This window comes from Mastomys coucha, unplaced genomic scaffold (assembly GCF_008632895.1).
Source record: "Mastomys coucha isolate ucsf_1 unplaced genomic scaffold, UCSF_Mcou_1 pScaffold18, whole genome shotgun sequence".
Lineage (NCBI taxonomy): Eukaryota > Metazoa > Chordata > Mammalia > Rodentia > Muridae > Mastomys > Mastomys coucha.
Genome location: NW_022196900.1, coordinates 13,854,626 through 13,878,100, shown reverse-complemented (window position 1 = coordinate 13,878,100; position 23,475 = coordinate 13,854,626). Strand labels below are relative to the sequence as shown.

Sequence of the window (23,475 nt, the reverse complement as noted above, 5' to 3'; positions counted from 1 at the left end):
GGATGGCTCCATAAACAAGGTCAGGGTAGACACAGTCGCCTTTCTTGCATATGGAGATTCATCTGCCTCTGCTTCTTGAATGCAGTGCTGAGCTTATAAATTCCTGGGACATAACCATATGGTAACCAGTGTTTAGTCTGTGTAGAGAATATGTTTCCTTCCCATCAGTGTGGTCAGGTGTCATGTCCCTGTTTGAACTAACTTTAAATGACAAGGGTTTGCTAGACTAAGAATAGGCCATGCATTTCTCAGAGCTATAACCTTTCCACATGAGATTCATAATGAATAGCTTTTAGTTCGGTAATATCTAGGTCGGTAATGTATTTATTTGTGTGTCTGTCTGTTTTAGACAGGGTCTCTGGGTATGTAAGGCACTTATTTAATCTGTCTGTCTATTTGTTTAAGACAGGGTCTCACTACATTAGTCCTGGCTGGCCTGGACCTCTCTCTGTGTAGATCAGGGTGACCTCAGACTCATAGAGATTCATCTGCCTCTGCCTCTTGAGTGCGGTGCTGAGATTAAAGGCATGTACCACCATGCCTGCTTGTAAGGTGGATTTTGAATTGGCTTAACTTACTGTGTGATTCTCATAAGAGTAAGGTTTCTAAGACAGCAGTCAGGGCATGCCGAGAGTGGCCTTCCTTACACGGGTGCAACAACTCTACAGCACTGGTCATAGGCCTAGATATAGGATCAATCACTGTCTCTGTGCTTTGTCCTCATGTAAATGATTACCGTTGCATCATCAATAAGACCTCTGCTTTCTAGACCTGATTTTTGGTCTGCCTTTTCTCTCTGCAGCTTAAAGAATAAGATCTGGGTGAATGAGTTTCGGTAAGTCAGTCCCTTCTCCCCTTTCTCCCTGAGTCACTTCCAAGTCTCAGGAGAATGATTTTGATGTAGGGATCTTGAATCAAGACAGAGTTACAGGTTTGGGGACCATTTGCCATGTGGACACTCTTGGGTGTCACCTCTCCATGATGGGGACTGAGGTGCTGCAGATCTGTGGAACATATCAGGGCACAGTCAGGGTTATACTAGATCCACTGTGGGATTTGTCTAGCTCATTCTTCACTCCAGAAACCCCTGAAATATTTGGTATATTGATTTCCTTGAAGAGTTTCCGAAATCTCTCGTGGGCCTCTAGAGACTTAAGAAAGTAAAATGTCATGAAGGAAAAACCTATCCTAGCTATATTTTCCCCAGACAGATTCCTAAGGGTGCCTAGGGACTCAAGAAAACCTTTCAGGCCTCTCATAGGACATGAGGTCTTGGAGGAAAGGAAAGACATCAAAAGCATTATTTCTACTGATTTTCCCTTTCTGGATTTTGAAGGCGCAGGTGAGAGTAGAGAAGGAAACATTCTTGAAGTCATGAGTGGCCCATGTGGCTGTTCAAAAGACCTCAAAGGCTTTATTCTCAAATTTCAGTTTTCTACCCTGCCTTTTCTCCAGAGGTCAGAGTCCCTGGAGCTCTGAACAGAGCAGTCATAGACTCACTTAATGCCATGGAAGACAAGACCTGTTTGTAATCCCTGCCTGGCTTTCAAGACTGCCATCTTCCTGTCTTCCCGTCTGTGACACAGATGCCTTACTTCGTGTCCTTAGCTCTAGGCCCTCCCTGCTGGGCAGCAATCTTGAGAATTAAGATGGTTAGATTTCACCAGAGGAGGCAACATGTAGCTATCTTAGCCAAACGTTGGTTCTAGGTTGAATAAGAAGTGGCCCTTAAAGAACCTTGTGTACTGTGGTATCTGCTGCTGTGAGTGATGGCTTAGGGACACTGTCTGACTTTTAACGGCAAGCCTTTCTTTTAGGTATGGTGGGTTTTCCCTGGGTGTCAGTAATTCTCAAGCACTTCCTCCGAGCCAAGAAGTTAATGATGCCATCAAGCAAATGAAGAAAATCCTGAAGCTGACCAAGGTACAGCATCCGTCCTGAGACATGTCAGAAAAATGGGTCTGGAATTGCTGGGACACAGGAGTAGTGGTAGTCAATAGTCTGAACAGGTTTGTATACAAAGCAATTCAGAGAAACAGACTACTCATTTACACAACACACACATACACACACACACACACACACACACACACACACACACAGACATGCTTCTGAAAGTGTAAATCAAAAATGAACTCAGAGATTAAAAACTCTTAAAACAGCCAAGCTGCTAAGTTAGCCAGTGGGTAAAATAAATTGAATTTCAAACAGTTTCCTAAAACAGCCATTGGCTAGACAGGAAATCGGAAAAATGAGTTCATTTACTTTCCAGGTTGGTCGGCTGGGCTTTAAGAGTGGCTAAGCCCACATTTATTTCTCTCTATCTCAGGTTGCCCAAGTTGAAATGGTCAGGTTATATGGACTCTGGGGTTGGGCCTAGAGTGCTTAAGCCGTAGGATGCATCCTGTGGGTTTTAGTTCTTGGGATGATGCCAAGAGACTCTGACAAATCTTGGAAATGTAATTTTTTATTTTCATTTATGGGTATGGGTGGCTTGCCTGCATGCATATCTCTATATCATGTGTGTGCCTGGTGCCCACAGAGGCCAGAAGTATATATTTGCTCTCTTGAGACTAGAGTTACAGATGGTTGTGAGCTCCCATGTGGGTGCTGGGAATTGAACCTGGGTCCTCTGGAAAAGCAGGCTGTACTCTTCACCTCTGTTCCATCTCTAGCTCCAAAATCTTGGGTATTTAGGTTAAGAGTGTGTGTGTGTGTGTGTGTGTGTGTGTGTGTGTGTGATTTTTTTTTTCATGACTTGTGACATTATGGCAACATTAATACTATTGATTCTAGTGACTTGGTGCTCGGGAACCACATATGTAATGGCTTTAGATTTAATTTCAGTGAACAACGAGGAAGTTGTCTTGGTCAACCTAGGGCTGTCTCGCTGCTTACTATCATGCCTTATCTGTGTGAACAGACACCACTGAGGCAGGACTTTGTTGTTTACAGGACAGCTCTGCAGACCGTTTTCTCAGCAGCTTGGGAAGGTTCATGACAGGACTGGATACCAAAAACAATGTCAAGGTATATCCCCGTCTATGTTCTTTCAGCTTCTTGCTAAACAATAATCCTATCTTCTTGAAATCTCATGGTCAAGTAGCTAGGGACATTTGTGGTAGAAAAGAGCAAACTGCTATTTTTTGTTTTTTTACCAGTGACATGATAGAGCATAGTGATTAAGAGAATTTGTTTGGCCACCAGACTTAACATGTGAACCGCTGCGGTCTTTGCCTTAAGCTACCTAACCTTTTTAAGTGTTCCTTTCCTGTGCAGCAGGAAGGTGGCAACCATGGCCGCCCCTAACTCTATGTGGGTAACTAGTTAAAAGTGTAAAAGTCTTCACATAGTGCTGGTCCCATGGCCAGTGGTCAGTGGATCCTGCATCTATAATGCTTTTGTTTGGAGTGTCACCGAGTGTAATTCCTTTCTGAAGTTTCCATGCATGTTTTGTGTATATACACTCACTTCTGGGAGGATGGTTTGGCAGCATTACCTTGAAGTTGGTCTGTTTTACTTTAGGTGTGGTTCAATAACAAGGGCTGGCATGCTATCAGTTCGTTCCTGAATGTCATCAACAATGCCATTCTCCGGGCCAACCTACAGAAGGGAGAGAACCCGAGCCAGTATGGGATCACTGCTTTCAACCATCCCTTGAACCTCACTAAGCAGCAGCTCTCAGAGGTGGCTCTGTAAGTGTGTCTAAATGGATGGGCGTGAAGGCATTAGGGTGACTGTGCACCCGGGGGAGAGGCTGCAAAGCTGGTTTTAACAGCTAGAGATAATTACATTATATGAACCTGGGTTGATCCAAACTCTGGGCAGAAAATGGCTGGCACTTTTTTGACTTGAAGGAAGACCAGATCTGTGAAAATCATCACATTGATAAACTCACATATAAGGAATTAAAATTGTTAGTGAAATCCGAAAGTAATTAAATTACCATTAATATTTCATTTGCTTGAAAATGAGGTTTTTAAATTCAGTGAAGCGTATGTCTGTGTGAGTGAGCACACACACACATGCCTGTGTTTGCTTCTGTACATGTCTGTAAATTTTAAGGTTAATAGTCTTGGAATGAAAGAATCTGGATTTAAATTTGGTGTCTAAGCTTCCTAGGTATGTATTACTAAATGAGGTAATTTGTATACATTTCTACAGCCAAGATCCAGCACAGAGTTGGTATTCAGCATATTAGGTCCCTTCTTGGATATGTGGGCAACACTGTAGAATATTAATGTTGAACATCAGAATCTCTACAAGACTTTGTATAATGGGCTTTTTGTAGATATTAGATAGTATTAGGCTGATAGGTAATGTGTGTGTGTGTGTGTGTGTGTGTGTGATTTTTTTTTTATGTCTTAGCCTATATATGTATCCTGTTGCTTTCCACTTACTTATAGCCATATGATTAACTTGCACATAGCCATATGATGACTAGCTTCCAGATTAAATTTCTTCCTCATTTGAAATAGTTCCCAAGCCACACTTTCTTTGTTTATAGGAGTTTACAACTCACTACTCAGATCGGAAACTGGAGACAAGTAACTGCTATTATGCCACGCCCGTACTTTATTTTACAGTTTTATTATGGGAGTGGGCACATTTTTAACATTATCCAAGCCAGTTTTACATTTGAGTTGTTGCTGCTGTTGTTGTTGATGTTACTTGAAAATGATTAGATGGAACACTGAGATAAAATGTTGGTGACTGTGGTTTTGTTCCGGCTACGCTTGCGCTTTGATGACCATGTCCCCAGCTGCATCAAAGGCTCCTCTGATCTTTACTGTCTCTTCCCTTTTAGGATGACCACCTCTGTCGATGTCCTCGTGTCTATCTGTGTCATCTTTGCCATGTCCTTCGTCCCAGCCAGCTTTGTTGTGTTCCTGATCCAGGAGCGTGTGAGCAAAGCCAAACACCTTCAGTTCATCAGTGGCGTGAAGCCCGTCATCTACTGGCTGTCCAATTTTGTCTGGGATATGGTGAGGACACAGGGCCTTCTATCTTTGTGTGAATCTCAGTGGGGACTGTGGAGACCTGGGGCTAAAGGAAAAACAGCCTGCCACAACCCCGGGAAGTGTCCCACTTCGTCTAAAACGGTGTAAAATAGGAAAAATTGAGAGCCCGCTGAATGCCCCCATGACACCAATCATAATGTTAGCTTTAAAAATAATTACACCTCATGGGACCATCTAACCACTGTGACTACAGTTATTACCAACTGTTATCTTACCCTCTACATCACAGTTCACTGTCAAAGGAAGTCAGGACAGGAGGTCAAGCAGGGCTGGAACCTGAAGTGGGGGAGCTATTGCAGAGGCCATGGAGGCATGCTGCTTACTGGCTTGCTCCTAGTGGTGCCAAGGACCAGCCTTGGCTCAGAAAGGGGTTCTGAGGAAGGAGTGTCTGGGAGTGGTGAAAACAAAGGACTCTAAGACTGCTTTCTCTGTTCTGCATTCTTTCTCTCTGATCTGCTTTCCCTGGAGATCTCCAGGAAGCTCTCTATGTCTCTCCGTCTCCGTCTCTGTCTCTGTCTCCGTCTCCGTCTCCCTCTCCTCTCCCTCTCCTTCTCACTCTCTCTTTCCCTCTCCTTCTCCCTCTCCCTCCCTCCCCCCCTCTCTCTGTCTCTCTCCCTCTCCCTCTCCCTCTCTCTCTCTCTCTCTCTCTCTGTGTGTGTCTCCCTCTCCCTCTCTCTCTCTCTCTCTCTCTCTCTCTCTCTCTCTCTCTCTCTCTGTGTGTGTGTGTGTGTGTCTCTCCCTCTCCCTCTCCCTCTCCCTCTCCCTCTCTCTCTCTCTGTCTCTCTCTCTCCTGCTATCTCTTGCTATTCTCTGCTTGAGGCAGCTCTCCAGACGGTTCTTACTGTTCTAAAAAGTTCTCTGGATGGTGCATTTCTTACAGATCATAAGCCCAGTCTTTTATTTTACACATCAATCCAGTCATTTGCTCCAGGTTCCCTTTTGATGATCCTATGAATCAGTGACCCAGACCTTTGATTCTTAGGAGACAGCATCCACACATGTCCATTGAACATTGGATTCAGAGATTTGCCTGCCTCTGTTAAGTACAAAGGATAAGCTAGTTGGGTGGGACCCGGTTTGCTGGCCCTGTTCCAGGGACAGGAACCATGCCATTTTATTCCCATCAAGACCCTGTAGGACCCAGCACCATGGCTTGCTCAGCCTTTTTATAGAGCCCAAGACCACCAGCCTAGGACTGGCACCACCGAAACTGGGCTGGGCCCTCCCCTATCAATCACTAATTAAGAAAATGCTGTACAAAAGGATGCATTTTTTTTCTCAATTTAAGTTCCCTCCTCTCAGATTACTCTAGCTTCTGTGAAGTTGACACAAGTCTAACCAGCATTCCCTTTAAAAGTTAGACTACAATAAAGAGACCTTCATTAAAAACCCAAGCTAGAGCCTCTGACTTATCTGCTGTGTTTGAACTTTAGAGTCAGTGTGGTTTTTCTTTGTTATTCTGGTTTTCTTTTTGTTTTTGTTTTTGTTTTTTTTGTTTTTGTTTTTGTTTTTGTTTTTTTTTTTGTTTTTTGGTTTTTTTGCCTTACTAAGGAAGCCATTTGCCACTGAATACTCCATGAACTGTCAGCATCTTGTCTGTCCATTGCCATCTGTCCGTTTTGTATCAACTGTACTGCATTGTTTTCATTTGGATCAATACGAATGACTTCATAGAACCATGAAGTTTCAATTATTGGCAAATGAGCTTGAACTATACCCCCATATGACCTTCATGAATTCAGAGCTACCTGAAGCAGATCTAACTCTTTGCCCAATAAATATTTCCCCAGACGTTTAAAGGCAACTCTCAGTAAACAAACTTCTCTCGAAGACGAGGTGGTATCTGAAAGCACCCAGGATCTCTAAGACTCTGTACAGATATGAGTGATGATAATAGAGATAATGAAATTGCATATGCTAATCACGACAAGCCTCTAAGACCTGCCAGTCTTCTGATCTGATTGCTTCATCTATCAATATTCCTTTCCAAAAGCAAAGCCCAGAATTAACCCTGAGTTCAGGCCATGGTCTGAATGGTTATGAGTCCAGAGAAAGCTAATCTTTATCCCAAGTTGTCCTGCCTTATTTCTACTTGGTAATAAAATTGAAACATATTTCCTGTGAATTGTTAATCAGGGTCTTGCTCATTCTATGCTAATGCCCAGAATCAACTTGTTTGAACTTCATCATTTTTAAAAACTGCTATTAAAACTGGATCTTGTCAGCATCTCTTTGCTTTCTTTTATCTTGATGTAGCAATTCGTTCATTTAAAATCCACTGAGTGCTCACTACATGTCTGATGGTGTCTGGCTGTGCCAGGCAGAGGTCATTCAGAGATGGAAGAGCAAGTCCTTGACCTCAGGGACATCACTTGTACTCTCTATGTATTTTCTGACCCTTCCTGCTTAAGAGTCTGCAGTCTACTGCAAGCTTGTCTCTATTGGAGTCGTTGATAAACACATTAAGCAGGGTGGAACTGAGACAGTCTGAAGCTACCGTTCTTTTAAGGTCTTCCAATCCACTATCACATTCATTCCATTCATCCCCCAGCTATGAATTTTCATAATTGTCCCTGGGTCAAGTCTTTATTTCTTCATTTTACTGCTTGAAGCACTGTCAGGACAGACTGTAAAATTATTCCCGGTGTGATGAAACAATTTTGACATTCATGTTATGAGTGCTTATCTCACAAGTAGATTACATGTGGGATTGAATGCGGGCAGACCATAATATAGCATTAATGATGAAACAGACACAATCATCTCTGGGTAGAATAATGGAAACTCATTTGCCTCCTGTGAAATTGAAATGACTCTGCCTGAGAATCCATCCTTCAGTAAGTTTACTGAGCGTGACACCTTGGCTGAGCTCTGGGAAAGACAGAAAGGGCATGCAGTTTATAAAATCAGCCAAGGGTAAAATGCTTGTCAAACTGTATTGTCCAGAATTTTGATTAATAGTTTATGTGGCTTCATTAATTCAAAGTTATTCTCCAACATGTATATCTGCCCTTTCTTGTCGGATGATGGTGAAGACTTGGGGTGTATTGTATACTTGACTTAGGGGTCAACTTTATTTTCTCTTTTAGTGCAATTATGTGGTCCCTGCTACACTGGTCATTATCATCTTCATCTGCTTCCAGCAGAAGTCCTATGTGTCCTCCACCAACCTGCCTGTTCTAGCCCTTCTGCTCTTGCTGTATGGGTAAGGCAACTCTGAGTGGAGCTCTCCCCAGGGGACAAGGCCTATGGTACCCAATGCCAGAGGGAGGGCAGAAGATGCCAATGGATGCTTATGTTTGTGTCTCACCAGGTGGTCGATCACTCCTCTCATGTACCCAGCATCCTTTGTGTTCAAGATCCCCAGCACTGCCTATGTGGTCCTCACCAGTGTGAACCTCTTCATCGGCATCAATGGCAGTGTGGCCACTTTTGTTCTGGAGCTCTTTACAAACAATGTAAGTGTCGTGGACAGAGCACATCCTGTTGGCTCATACTTTGGGTGCCAGAGGAGGGTGGTTATCCCCAATCGTTCTCCACTTGCCTGTAACATCACCACCACTGACCTCTCTCTGCTTTTGCAAGCTGTGTCCACACATATAGCTCTGTTTCTGTCCTGCTCTGCCTTGTGTTTCACTGGCTGAGTCTTTCTGTTTCCTTTATTTTTTTTTTTTCATATATCTTTCTCCGTCAGTGTTGTTTTGGCAAAGACTGCATTCTCTTCTGGCTTTGGTTTCCTGTTTAGGCAGCATTTCGGGGCAAACCATTCGATCTTCAGACCTTCAACATCCTTGCAGCTTTTCAATTTTATCTCTCAGATCGATGCTTTGATTATCCCCTGGAACTCTGTTCTCCAGTTCTCACAGCCTAGTGGATGACTCCATTTAAGTCATTTATAGGTCCTACATACTAGACACACTGGTACGATCTTTCCCATCAGAACCTATTGGTTCTCTTACCATCTCTGTTTACTTGGTGACATCTCTGCAGTGTCTCACACCTCTCTGGGGCCTATCCTAGATGTGTTGCTGTTATTATTCATCTGATCCTTCCGGTTTCAAATCTCATAAACAAGACTCTCTGTTGCCCCTTGCTTAGAACACAGGGCTTTGTTGGTTATACATTACCATATCACCTCCCAATGCTGGGAAATTTCAGCAGAATCTTCCCTTAGACTACCATACTCCTGTAGGTCTATCTCAAAATGCCCTGCTTTTATCACAGGGCCTGAGAGTGTCTACATATCCTTTAAGATGGAGAAATTCGCATGTAAATAAAGAAAATATCTAAAATAAAAAGATTTAAGTCTAATGTGAAGCTTTCCTCATTTGCCATGCATGCTTTCTTTTCTCTGGGCTGTCAGAGCCCTTAGCTTTTCCTTCATTGTAACGTAGGTATTCTCCGGGTTCTGGCCCAGCACAACTAGCAAATAACAACTTTGCTGGATTTGTTCTAATTTTATTTAATGTGTATTGGTTCTTTGCCTGTGCACCATACTGTATATCTGTAGTGCCCACAGGGGCCACACAAAGGAGTTAGAGCCTCTGGAGCTAGAAGCATAGCCACTTGTGAGCCATCTTGTGGATGCTGGGGACCAAACCCTGGTCCTCCGTAACCATGGAGCCCTATCTCTAGCTCCAGTGGCTTGATGTTTAACCAACCTTGTCTTATGGGGTCAATAATACATTCTGATGCAATTGAGAAGATGGTTTTGAAATTCCAACGAATTCCTGAAACTCAGATATTGACCTAGATATGAGCGAGTTGCTTTAAAAACACTAAGCCAGTGTTTCGTTGTGGATTTGTGTCTGATTAAAAGTCACCATGCTTACAAGTTTATTTACTTTCAAACACTATCACTCCAGAGCTCCTGAAGAAAATCCTGCTGCATTACATTGGTATCTGCATTCAGAGGTCCGGGGTCTCAGAGGCTTTTCTTCATGTCCATATTTTAGACTTTGATAAAATTTTAGCTTAGCCTATGAGTGATGTATGTCTCCCCCCCTCTCTCCCGCTTTCTCATCTTCAGAAGCTCAATGACATCAATGACATCCTGAAGTCTGTGTTTCTTATCTTCCCACATTTTTGCCTGGGGCGAGGGCTCATTGACATGGTGAAAAACCAGGCAATGGCTGATGCCCTGGAGAGGTTTGGTGAGTAAGGCACTGGGGAGCTTCAATGGCGGTGTGGGCCTCAGCACTCTGATTGCTGCTTTAGAAAGGGACTAGGTACAGGATGTCTGTCCTCCCAACTGTCATGGGGCGATACCAACACAGCTGCTCTGTCTGTCCTGAGTCCCACCATATAGGCATTTATCTGTGCCTCTGATAGCACTGAGACCAATGGGGGGAGGGGTAGAAAACAGGAAAATGGTGGCATTAGTTTGAGATTAATTAATTCCTAATGCCACTGGGTAAGTTTGTCAAATCACTGGAAAAATCAAGCCACAGCTTTAGCAATTAGATAAGGCCGGAGATTCAAAAAGAAAGACATGCCCTTTGATTCTACTAAGAAAACCTGGATCTGCAGGTATGCTCGTATATTGTGTTTTGTGTAGTCTCTAAAGAAATAATTTTTTGAGGCTTTTTCCTACTTTTATAATGGTTAAAATATCTCTGGCCATTATGTAACTATTACTCAGTCGCTGATTAATTGAGTTAGATGGGTCATGCTACTTAACAAACATAGAAGAGGGACATTTTCAGTTTAGTGATACAGAGGGGACATGGAGAACTAAGGGATATCATCCTAAAAGCATCTGGCTTAAGTCACTAGGTTACCTTAGGTGCTGCAGAAATAGGCTTCTTTTGAATGTGTTTTCTAATACCTGTTACTTTTAAAACTTAGAACTAAACAAAATCTGACCTTCAAAATTACCCAGGATTATTGGCCTTACTAGACTTGATTTGTTTGGGTTTGGGTGGGGGCGTGTCTCATTAAAAAGGAGATCTTAGCAATCCTAATGAACTTAACAGATCTAAAGCTAATTGACTCTGAAATTCGGACTTGATACCAGGTTATATTATAGTTCTCCAAATGAAATCTCAAAAGTAGACACCCGTGTTACTCCTTTTTCTTTTTGATATGAGTGGTGTTTCTAGAAAAATTGTGTGAAATTGACCCCCAAAATGAGGAAGTTCATCCTTCCTCCATTCCTCCCTCCTTCCTTTTCTTTCCTTCCTTCTTTCCTTTCTTTTTTCCCTTCCTTTTTTTAATATAAAGGGAGTCCTTTAATAATGTAAGTGCTAAAAAAACCAAAAAACAAAAAATGAAATTTACATTAAGCTAGCCTTGAAGGATATACATAATATTAACTAATTTAAATGAAAAAAGCTGGGCGGTGGTGGTGCACGCCTTTAATCACAGCACTTGGGAAGCAGAGGCAGGTGGATTTCTGAGTTCGAGGCCAGCCTGGTCTACAGAGTGAGTTCCAGGACAGCCAGGGCTACACAGAGAAACCCTGTCTCGAAAAACCAAAAAACGAAAAAAGGAGAAAAAAAAAAGCATACAGGCAACAAAGCCATGCACAGCTCAGGTGCCCACTCTGTGCAGGGCACTGTTCTGTGTACATACAAAGGGAATCTCATCTCGGAAACAGGAAGTAGCGCCATGGTTTCTGATGTCTCCCCTCTGACCAGATGTCTGCATTGTATCTCACAGGGGAGAACCGCTTCGTCTCTCCACTCTCTTGGGACTTAGTAGGCCGGAACCTTTTTGCCATGGCCGTGGAAGGGGTGGTGTTCTTCCTCATTACTGTTCTGATCCAGTACAGATTTTTCATCAGGCCCAGGTGAGCTTTATCTGTCCCAGGAACTTGATGAGTGTAAAGGAGACTCACGAGTTCTGCCGAACTCACCCAATGAGACGGATTTTCCAGCCATGAGCATGCTCTGTCCACCCTAGAAATGATGGCATGTGGGCTTGATAAAAGTGCTTTAGAAACTTGAATTTTGCCTTGGAAAATAGCTGAAAAGATTGATTTTTCTTAAACAATATTTCTTCCAAGACCTGTAAAGACGAAGCTTCCTCCTTTGAATGATGAGGATGAGGACGTGAGGCGGGAGAGACAGAGGATTCTGGATGGTGGCGGACAGAATGACATCCTAGAGATCAAGGAGCTGACCAAGGTGGGTGGTGACCGTAGACCCCATAGCTTCTCTTCCATTTTCTGCATTTTATCTGTTCACTAGCATTTCACTGAACTTCTTAATTCAAGACAACAAAACAAAACCCAGTAATTCCCCAAATATGCCTCTACACTAAGCTTTGTCAATTTTATTTAAAATACACCACGGAGACTTCTTAATTAAAAAACAAAATCCTACTGAGAATACTTCTGTAATGCAATTCCCACTCTTTAGATTTATTTATTGAACATATTTACATTTATGTTAGTTATTAAAACATTCAAACATTGTATGTCTAGACAAGGTGCAGAGAATAAATAGTTGATTTTGAATTTCATGACTCAAAAGGCAACTACTCTACCCCCATCGCTCAGAAAGACAACCTGCTTCAACCCTTTCCGAATACCATGACCCTCACATTTTAGTTTTTGGTAATTGAAACCCTTTGTTATAGATTTCAACCTACATAATTCAATCCTAAATTATATCACTGTCTGTTAAGGGAAAAAAAAGATCCTATGAGGAATAGAAAGTTTCGGGGTCAGGTAAAGGTTACTCATTGCAGAGACAGAGAAAGGTTCTTGGCACATCCAGTGTGTGGTGCAGCCATCTGATGAGTTCTGGTCTGTGGTGTGTGTGTGACCTTTCGAGGCCCTTCCTCCACAGTTGACTGGGAGAGCCCAGAGCCACAGAGGTATATGGTTTCTGTTGTTTCCTTGGTTGCAGATCTACAGAAGGAAGCGGAAGCCTGCAGTTGACAGGATCTGCGTTGGCATCCCTCCTGGAGAGGTAAATACACTGTGCCCTATTGGGTTTTATCTCTATTCATTCAGACCCTGTCTACCAAAACGAACAGCAATGTCCTATAACTACGGACAGTGGCTTTTCAAGGCTTCTGTATTTGTGAGAAGCAATCGCTGTGAGAAGCGATCCATCATGGAGAGGATGAAAACCTCTTGTGTCAGAACAGAACAGGTTTGGATGCTCTCAGACAGTATGATGAAACATTCACGTCTAGATTATGCTTTGGGAGGATCCATTCAGGGATGAATTTCAAATAGTAGATTTTCTCCTTTTCACATAATTTTTTTGGACTTCTTTCATGTTCTTTGTCAGGGTAGATGGTAGGTGTGAGTTTTACTGCTCTTTACCGGTTGACCTTGGTCTCAACTTGATGACTCAGTCATTATAAAAATACCCACATACAACATGGCCCATACATAAACTCTCTCCTTCTCTCTGTCCCCCTTTTCTCCTGCCCTCTCTTTCACACACACACACACACACACACACACACACACACACACACACGCACACGCACTCGTGATATCTGTATTGAACTTGTTGCTACTTTAAGAGCGAAGCTCTAGGATCAGTGGTGAAGCAAATCCAGGCCCAGGGGTCTGTTTCATCAGGCCATTCCAACTGAGATTTAGGAGTTTGTTCCTGCAGTTAACCTAGTCTTGCTTTTTAGTGCTTTGGACTCCTGGGAGTTAACGGAGCTGGGAAGTCATCAACTTTCAAGATGCTGACTGGAGATACCGCTGTGACCAGAGGGGATGCTTTCCTTAACAAAAACAGGTGGGAAAAGAAGCAGCCTGGATTTGCTACAGGGATTTTCTTTTTCCAGCTTTAACAATTTATACAATTATTTTCTGACTATCTATCCTATTGCTGTAGTTTGTCAAAACATTGAAATTACTTTAGTTCAAAAGCTCTTAAAAATCAAGTCCAAGTTCACTACCTGGAAATAAGCCTTACCTTTATATTTTCTTTCATTTTCCCTCTACCCTAAAACTTTATTTGGCTATAATTTACATACATATAATTTCCTTGTTCTGAAAGAATAGATCTGTGATTTTTAGTAAATTCATTGAATTACACAATTACAGCTGAGTTCTAGAGCTATACCATCAGCTCAGATCGGTTATGCACCTAAATATGTTGTAGCCGAGCACAGCTCTATATAGATTTTGAGTTTGTATTATAAATAGGTCTATAATACATATTTTACAATGGATTACATATTCTAAAATCTAGAAACTCCACCAAGTAATTAAACATGTTTATTTGATCAGTTCATTATAAATGTTGGGCATTAATTACTTTCTCTATTCACTGTTAAAATATGTCCTTGTGGATAATTTCTGTTATTTCCTCAGAAAATTCCCTACATGGAAAAGGGCATATACCTGTTAAATTGCCTCTCTAAAATGTGTACCAATTGATAAAGCCATTGTTAGTCCATTTACTAATCTTTGTGGATAAAGCTACATATCAGAGACCTGCTAGGTGGTATTTTCCCTGAGTACTCTAAAGATGTGGGGCTTCTCCTGGCTGTTTATATGAATAAAGATATAAGTTGTACCTTTTGAACTTTTCTGTTTCCTCATATAGAAAATACACTTTACATTTCAATGTAGTACATATATACAGACAGATAGGTACACATACACCTACTGAATTAAAATGGCACTCACCTACTTTTACTACTTGCAGTGTACCCTAATAGTTCATCTTCTAGTCTGCATTATGCCATTTAAAAATTGCTGGCTGAGACCTACTAAATTTATTTCACAACCCAATAATGGGAGATTGCTCACAGTTCAGAAACACTGGCTAGAGATACAGTCAATATTATGGTAGAGTCAAGAGCATAGTGAACTCATCCATCTCCTCCTGTCTCTCACTGACTTATTTTTCAGTAGCGATCTAAAGGAGACTTAAAAGAATAGAGATTCTGGGAATAGTGACAACTCCCCAGTCTTTCTAGTACCAAGCTCCTGGAACATTCAGAGAAAACAATAACCAGTCCACCCTAAGGTTTATCTCAGCTACAATTATACAACTGACTTGGGCAGGGTAGCTGTGAGAGCCAGGCACAATGTCCATGGGTACCTTGCAAAGGCTAACCCAAGAATACTAAATAAGCAGAAAGGACTGTGCCTATGTGTCAAGTTCATGGCTATCTGGAGTGACTGAAAGGCAACCATCAGACGAGAATACGAATGTCACAATTTTCAGATAATTAACTTGACAGGCTCTATAGGACCTAGAGGTCACCCTATAGGTATAAGTAAAATTGTTTATATGTGTATTTTTCTTGTTACCATATTAGAAGGCCTATAGTTAAATAAACAAATAGAGGAATAAATGGGAGTCTGCATTGTATGTTTGGTGGAGTCAGAATGTTTGGAACATGAATGTTACGGCCAAACCAGTGAACAGGGGGCGGAAAGCAGAGAGAGTCATGCCCAGCATGTCTGGGACTTACGTGGTCCTGTGTGGTCTCGAAGAAGACACCTGCGTATAGAGGCACTTGTTACTTATGACTAGCTCCCAGAGTCAAATTTGCAATGGAGACTTAGTGTTGAAGTTCTAGATTGGTGTGAGTGAGTCTGTTGGCAAATACTGTATTGAAGTTATATAGACTCATTTTGATGCTGCGCCAAGCCTGCATGTTGAAGTCGTTAGTCAACAAGACCAAGGCAGGGCAGAGACAGGACCCTTACTGATAGAAATAATTGACATCCTAGGGACAGAATGACTGTTCCTCTGATCAGAGAGGCAGGTGTATATTTGTTCCCTACAAGCATATTTTTTTAAAGAACTGTCAAGCCAGATTTTTTTTCCTCAGAATATCTCTAAACACTTAAACCTGACTGGTTCTGTCTTCCTTTACAGCATCTTATCAAATATCCATGAAGTACATCAGAACATGGGCTACTGCCCTCAGTTTGATGCCATCACAGAGCTGCTGACTGGAAGAGAGCATGTGGAGTTCTTTGCCCTCTTGAGGGGAGTCCCGGAAAAGGAAGTTGGCAAGGTATTGTAGGAACCAGACAACCAGACTATGTCTTTTTGACACCCTTATATCGAATAGCTTCTTCATACAGGACAGCAACCTGAGACTGTTTCTTGGCTCACACTGCAGTCTCTGCACTGACTCCAAGGGAGGGTAGGCATGCACCGGCTAGGGGGCAGAGAGAGAGAGAGTGCAGGTCCCACTACAAGAGTCCCTTCTCCCTCCTCTGGGTCCGCAGAGGTAGCTGAGACTTGAGTCCCATTCAATGAAAGAACTTTCCTACATTATGTGTAAGAAAGTATGGTGACAGTACGTCGTAGCCAGACAAAAATCAGAATGCTTTTAATCTCTCTAGGTTGGTGAATGGGCAATTCGCAAACTGGGCCTGGTAAAGTATGGAGAAAAATATGCCAGTAACTACAGCGGTGGTAACAAACGAAAGCTTTCCACAGCCATGGCTTTGATTGGCGGGCCTCCTGTGGTGTTTCTGGTGAGTGTGAGAGGGGTGTGAGTGAGTGGAGGGTGGAAGCTGTTCTTCTGTCTTGAATAGACAGCATGGCTTATCTGATGTCACATATAGGCCTTTGCATACTGGGCGTTGGTAATAGCAGGTCAGTCTGCTGGTGACTCCAGAGCAGGCTTGGAGAAGCAAGGGGGAGCCTCTCCCACAAGCGCACTGCGTGTCTCGGCTGTACCTTCACAGGCTCCCAAGTAGACAAGCTCCAGGCACCTTGTTTCCTTGCCTTAGATAATCCCTACAAATATGGCAGAAGCTGAATGTGCGATTTGATCTTTCTTGAGAATATTCTTCATGACTATATGTTCATCCTCCAAATGTAGAAGTGAGGACATGGCTTCTAGATGACCCTAGTAGCCACAGATGACCATAGTAGGCACTGCATCATAGTTGCTCTCATACAGATGAATAAAAACCAGATCCAACTGGACAGTGGTCCTTGAGTCTCATTTTGTAGAGAACACCGGGAGTATGTGAAGAAGCCTGGGGTCGAATTGAAGTTTTTGGTTTTTTTGTTTTTTGTTTTTTTTTTTGGTTTTTCAAGACAGGGTTTCTCTGTGTAGCCCTGGCTGTCCTGGAACTCATTCTGTAGACCAGGCTGGCCTCAAACTCAGAAATCCGCCTGCCTCTGCCTCCCAAGTGCTGGGATTAAAGATGTGCGCCACTACCGCCCGGCTGATAAATCTTTTTTAAAATTGTCTTTGATACTTTTTTTCCCAGCAAATAATTAAACTTGTTTTATTCTAATTATAGGATGAACCAACCACAGGCATGGACCCCAAAGCCCGGAGATTCTTGTGGAATTGTGCCCTAAGCATTGTCAAGGAGGGGAGATCTGTAGTGCTTACATCTCATAGGTCTGTACTATACAGTCTTGGCTTCTATGGGGTGCTATTGTATCCAGTCATTTTATAAAAATTAAAAAAAAAAAAGGACAAATACTGAAACAGCTATCACCTGGAATTATTCCACCTAGAGATAACTATTATCATTTGTCTATATATATTCCAGAGTTTTTCTTATGCAAAGCTATAAGCACTTAAGTATTTTACAAACAAAAATTTAATTATAACATGGGTACTGAAAACAAAATTTCAAGTCATATAATTGAGGTGTGCTATCCTGTCTTGTAGCTGCATTGTCGTTTATGAAGATCTGCTCTAATTTATGCAGCTGTTCTTTGTGTAAACATTTGGATTATTTTTACCTTCTCTCAATTGTATGGCACATGACAGAAAAGATCATCATTTCTGTATAATGGCAAGGGATAGTAGGGATCTGTTTCATTGAAATGCTGGGTGTCATGGTGATGTTCCGACGCTTATTGGAGCATCTATCTGAAAGGTTAACCTCATTCTGTTTCCCCACAGTATGGAGGAATGTGAAGCTCTTTGTACAAGGATGGCCATAATGGTCAACGGGAGGTTCAGGTGCCTTGGCAGTGTCCAGCATCTGAAAAACAGGTAACAGGGGTCATTTCTATGGGATAGCACTGAAATCATTGGTATTTATTTTTTTGGTGAGTGCATGCATGATAACCTAAAATAAAATCAGAGGAGTATAGGAAAAAGAACACGGGTGGGCTTTGACGCCTGAATGGGCAGTATCCCAGTATTGACTTTGCCTTGTACTGGCTGTGTGATTTGTGGGCAGGTTACTCAGCATCTCTGAGAGTCAGTTTCTGAGACTCTTCTGAATTTAGTCATATAAGTGAAATTTAATAATTCACTTGTGATGTTATGATAATGAGGACACACTCTGCCGTAACTGGGAGTTAACTCAGGGACATGGGCAGGTGACACTAAATTCCTCGGGCTCCTGTTTGTCTGTGTGCCAGACTTCATAGGTCCACATTGAGGTTTTAATGGGATCTCGAATTCAAGACTGTGAGCATCGTACCATACACGACTAGGTATTTGGTAGATAAAACTGGCTCTTTCTCTCAGAAATGGCTCTCTCTGTGGGTCTGCCATTTTTCTTGGTACAAGTTGGGGTCGTCAGAGTTGAGTATCCTCTTGAGTCGTTTTCTACGAATGGCCCATCCGTATGTATTTGTTTCCTGCTTTCAGGTTTGGAGATGGTTATACCATAGTTGTACGGATAGCGGGCTCCAACCCTGACCTGAAGCCTGTCCAGGACTTCTTTGGACTTGCATTTCCAGGAAGTGTCCTAAAAGAGAAACATCGAAACATGCTGCAGTACCAGCTTCCATCCTCCTTGTCATCTCTGGCCAGGATATTCAGCATCCTTTCCCAGAGCAAAAAGCGACTCCACATAGAAGACTACTCTGTCTCCCAGACAACACTTGACCAAGTAAGCTTTCAGTCAGAAGTACAGTTAGCTACAGGCTTAGAATGCCGGCTCCTTTCTCTCCCACCATCAGCTTTGAGAGAAGTTCAGCCTGTCTGTGCTTTGACTCCTTCCCTGCTCTTACTCCCTACATTATACAAAGTTCTAGGAGTGCATGCAAAAAGTCAGTGCTTTCTACGATAGATAGTTATTGTGACTGTTGTATCAGTAGTCAGTAGTCACAATAACTACCATTGATTGCTTGTCATGAGTCAGGCGTTTTGCCAGGTGCCTTATCTCTTCTAAATAACAAGATATATTGTAGCGGTAATCTGTGAAACCACTCTGAGGTCCCAGCGGGTGATGATCGCGCTCCTCGCCACCCACCAGAGTTCTCTGGATCCTCGAAATAAAAGACACAAACACCCTCGTTAATTTTAATGTGCCCTAACAGCGCGAGGCTGGGCTTCTCCCTAACTCCAAGTGGCTAACCCACTTTCCCCTCTGAAATTCCAGAGTTATCACCTTTTAAAATCTATATTTTATCTCTACTACCCCAAATGCCTTTGGGGAGTGGCCCCCGGGGCTGCTTCCCTGACTCTTCCATGGCTGCATAATTTCTGTCCTGCAGCTCTTAAGCCTGATCTCTCTGCTTCATCGTCATAGTCATGGCGATTCTTAGCCTTTTTCCCTTAGTCCCTTGTCTGGGGAAATCTAAAAGTCCCACCTCCGTCTCCCTGCCCAACCATTGGCTGTTAGTAACTTTATTGACCAATTACAAACTATTTGGGGACAGGGACCCTCGGTGACCGGACATGTATATTCCTGTGTGATTTGGGGAGCCGAATTAAGACAAAGCATTAGAACCAATCCCTAACAATATACCAAGCAGAGCTGGGCAGTTAGTAGGTATCCAGCAAGTATTTTTTTTTTCATTTCCTCTTAATCCTAGATATGCCAAAGTGGATGATGATGAGTGGGTGGATTAAGTAGTTAGTGACATGGGTAATGTAGAAAAGGATTCCAGTGCTTTCTGTGCTTCTCGAGAAGTCTCCCTTTCACGTAGGGTTTTCTACTTCAAGTACTTACTAACTGACCTCTGAATTTCAGCACAAGGGAAAATGCAATCATAAATAAAAAAAGCAGCTACAACAAAAGAACCGGTGCAGAGGCCTTCATGACCACCTGTTTTCCCTTTTGACAGGTATTTGTGAACTTTGCCAAGGACCAAAGTGATGATGACCACTTAAAGGACCTGTCACTACACAAAAACCAGACAGTTGTGGATGTGGCCGTTCTCACATCCTTTTTGCAGGACGAGAAAGTGAAAGAAAGTTACGTGTGAAGAATCCTGTTCACGCAGGGTGAAGGAGAGGAAAGGAGAGCGAGGACTTCCCTTGCACTGTGTTAAGTGTTCCAGAAGAAAGCGTCCTGCGCTTCTGTGGAGAGGAACAAACTGGATACTGTACTGACACTATTCAATGCAATGCACTTCAATGCAACAAGAACACAATTCCATTACAGGGGCAGTGCCTTTGTAGCCTATGTCTTGTATGGCTCTCTAGTGAAAAATGACTTGAAGTTAGTTCGTTACCTTATACAGATGTGAAACTCTGGTGTGGAACCAAGCAGACTCTGGGTTTGGATTCATACTTTTTTGTTCCTGTGTATTCTCACTGGGATTGCAACAACAATCCATCAACTAGTCATGGCCAGTGATAATCAAAGTCAAAGGCATGCACATCCTCATCCATTAAGCCATGCTGAACCACAGAACTGGTTTCCCGGTGACACATCCATTGCTGGCAATGAGTGTGCCAGAATTACTAGTGCCAAGTTGCTCAGAAAGTCTGAAGCACTGAGTGTGTCACAAACACTTTTGTGAAAACTGCCCTGCTGTCTCTCGACGTCATTAAATATCAGGTGACAAAACGGTGCCACGTGTGACTAAATCCCCATTTTCCTTCTCTCTTTGATGAGCTGCTGTTGTGGCTGCCTTGTGCAAAGTGTGCATCTCTCTAACCCAGGTACTTGGTTCTCTTGTTCAGTGTTGCCCATGCCCACGTCATGGGTCGTCAGAGCATCTTTCTGAGATTTTTCCAAACACATTAGATCCTCCTAAGCAACAAAGATCAGCAGCCAAAGTGCTGGGCCTATAAGCTGCTGGGTTTAGGGTGTGGCATGAAAGATCCAGGGTGCATTTACACGTGGGGCATCTGGGTCTGCTTGTGCTGACAGTCTGCTAACACAAGATGGTAGACTACTACATCTTGAAATCATTATTTAACAGAAATGCAGTTCTTTCTAACTGTTTGAATTAGCCTAGAAAATGAAAGGGTGGCATTTCATTTTGACAAAAATGTTTGCATTATTAGTATTATTTGGAATTTTAAGTTTTACCGATACTTCTGGAAGCTTAGAACCATAGGTGCGATGTCAGTCACATAGGGGAATGTGCCCACACTGCCTCATGCCCTTATTTTTCTTGGTAAATTTGCAGATAGAATGTCTGACTAGCGCAGTGACCAGAAAACAATGTGGTAGTCAACATCTCAGGCCATATTTTAAGATCCCGTAGAACACTATTCATTTCAGGTTGCAGATCGAGTATTTTTGGAATATAATCCCTGTGCAGATGCATGGGTAGGAGTGAGTGGGAGCTAGCAGGTTTTCTGGGCTATTTATCCAGCAGACTGACTTACAGATAGAGGTTGTTTTGTTAAATCCACTGAAAGAGTATGGCCACACTCTTGCCTACTTGATAGTATCAATACAAAAGCTGAGAAGGGTCACTAAACAATCAACTCTTTCCAGGGACAACAGCTAGCTGGAAATTTCATGGATACAATTTGTGCTTGTCACCTTTGGGACCTTCAAAATATGGGCAAACAATGGGCTTTGCAGGATGTGAGACACCCATTTAAACCTCTGATGAATTCAAATGGTCCGTCTCCTCAGTCATTAACCAGTCATGAAAAACAATCAACAAACAATTCCACATGGGGTATTTTTCAGACTTTTCTAACCCACTCTTAATCTGTTTTCATCTGCAAGCAATGTGAAAAAAATGTTATTTCACCAATGCTCATTGCCATCCATATTCATAGAAAACAAAAATATGAATAAAGTCCTGTATTGGGCAAAGTTCAAGTGAGCTTTTGTTATCCCCATTTTCTTTAACTTCTAAAAATTTGGAAGAATAAGATTTCAGATGTATTTCAAATTACATTTATATAATGTTTTGTAACTCATTGCTTGAAAGGAGAAAAATGACAATTTTGATACTGATGTCAACATAGGTTTCTAAAATGACAAGAAACGTGTGCTTCCAGTAGATATTGGCATACCACTATCGGTCTCAAAGACACGGAATTCAAAGAAGCAAGCCTTTATTTTTCAAAAACAAACTTTTGTTGGCTTTCTCAGTCCATCATGTTCTGACTTTTCAATATACTACAGCCCTGAGAAAAATCCTTGTTTTAAATACTCTGATTTTTGAGGCCACATTAAAAAGAAACAAACAAACAAACAACAACAAAATTAAGGCACCTTTTTTGAAAAAAAAATTCAGTGTAGATTTAAAATCTTCTGAAGCTAGAGACAATCTGTAGATATTATGTTACCTTTTACACTATCTGAATAGCAATCTTCAATTTTCCTGTGTAAATGTAATTATTTTAGAGAGTTAAAAATCAATACAATCTTCAAATAAAAATTTCTTATTTTCCCTATGGAGATGTGCTATGTGAGTTGAGAAATTCTCAAGCGCAAACACTTCTGGTTTACTTAAAAAAAAAAAATTGGAAAACTTACTAACTGTGAATATGAGAAAGACAAAAGAAAGCGAGTCCTCTTGTGCTAGACATACTAGCACAAATCATTATGAAACAAATAAACCTCAAACTACTGTATTTAGGTGTCTGTAACTGCAAGCATATGCCTCGTGGCTATTAAATGTTATACATCATTTGCTCTCTGTATAGTAGGCATTGACTTAAAGGGATTGTTTGTTGTCTTCTCATGGTTGTATATATCAGGTAAAATTGTTCCAAAGAGCCATGTGTTGTGTAATGGGGAACCACTTTGATACTGAAATACTAATTTGTAATCTCATTACTATTTACTGGTAATAGTGTAACGCCACAGTAATACTGTTCTGATTCAAAAGTGTCGCATCCCTTTTTGTAGGACATTTATATTTCCATAAGGATTCGGTATGCTCTTTTCCCTTGTACCCTAGGATGAAGCTGGTTTTGTGCTTTTTCTTTATCATTGGCCCTCATTCCAAGCACTTTATGCTGTCTGTAATGGATCTATTTTTGCACTGGAATATCTGAGATTTGCAAAACTAGACAAAAGTTTTAGAGCAGATTTCTAAGTTAAATCGTTTTCATTAAAAGAAAAAAAACTGAAAAAAAATTGTATTGTGAATAACTTTATATGAAGTGTTTTTTAAAAGCCTGTTTCTATGTTATGAGTCACAAAATAAAGCTGTGACAGTCCTGCTGGTCTACACAAATTTACTTTTGTGCATCCGTAGCACCACCTGCTGTTTAAGTGTTTATAAATCCTAGAGGGGAACCTGTTCTAATCGCTGGTGTTAAGTTTCAGGAAAAGTTCAAATGTTCTGAAGAATGAACTCAGGATGCTACTTCAAAATGAAAGAAGACTGTTGTCTCCTTTCAGAGTCACTTGACACTGAATATCCGCTATAAA

At 41.8% G+C, this 23,475-nt stretch overlaps 1 protein-coding gene across 1 annotated transcript in view; it reads left to right on the top strand.

The window, feature by feature from the left end:
• The window catches only part of Abca1 (ATP binding cassette subfamily A member 1), a 121,797-nt gene extending 98,535 nt beyond the window's left edge, over positions 1–23,262 (top strand). Inside the window, exons 33-50 of the mRNA XM_031377412.1 lie at positions 803–835; positions 1,818–1,923; positions 2,956–3,030; positions 3,526–3,695; positions 4,808–4,985; positions 8,111–8,226; positions 8,335–8,479; positions 10,051–10,174; positions 11,682–11,811; positions 12,028–12,148; positions 12,875–12,937; positions 13,623–13,729; positions 15,833–15,974; positions 16,309–16,443; positions 17,224–17,327; positions 17,841–17,933; positions 18,540–18,783; positions 19,964–23,262. Coding sequence (XP_031233272.1) covers positions 803–835; positions 1,818–1,923; positions 2,956–3,030; positions 3,526–3,695; positions 4,808–4,985; positions 8,111–8,226; positions 8,335–8,479; positions 10,051–10,174; positions 11,682–11,811; positions 12,028–12,148; positions 12,875–12,937; positions 13,623–13,729; positions 15,833–15,974; positions 16,309–16,443; positions 17,224–17,327; positions 17,841–17,933; positions 18,540–18,783; positions 19,964–20,104 — 2,227 coding nt within the window. The 3' untranslated portion in view covers positions 20,105–23,262. The remainder of the gene's footprint in view (positions 1–802; positions 836–1,817; positions 1,924–2,955; positions 3,031–3,525; positions 3,696–4,807; positions 4,986–8,110; positions 8,227–8,334; positions 8,480–10,050; positions 10,175–11,681; positions 11,812–12,027; positions 12,149–12,874; positions 12,938–13,622; positions 13,730–15,832; positions 15,975–16,308; positions 16,444–17,223; positions 17,328–17,840; positions 17,934–18,539; positions 18,784–19,963) is intronic.
• The last annotated feature ends 213 nt before the right edge of the window (positions 23,263–23,475 follow it).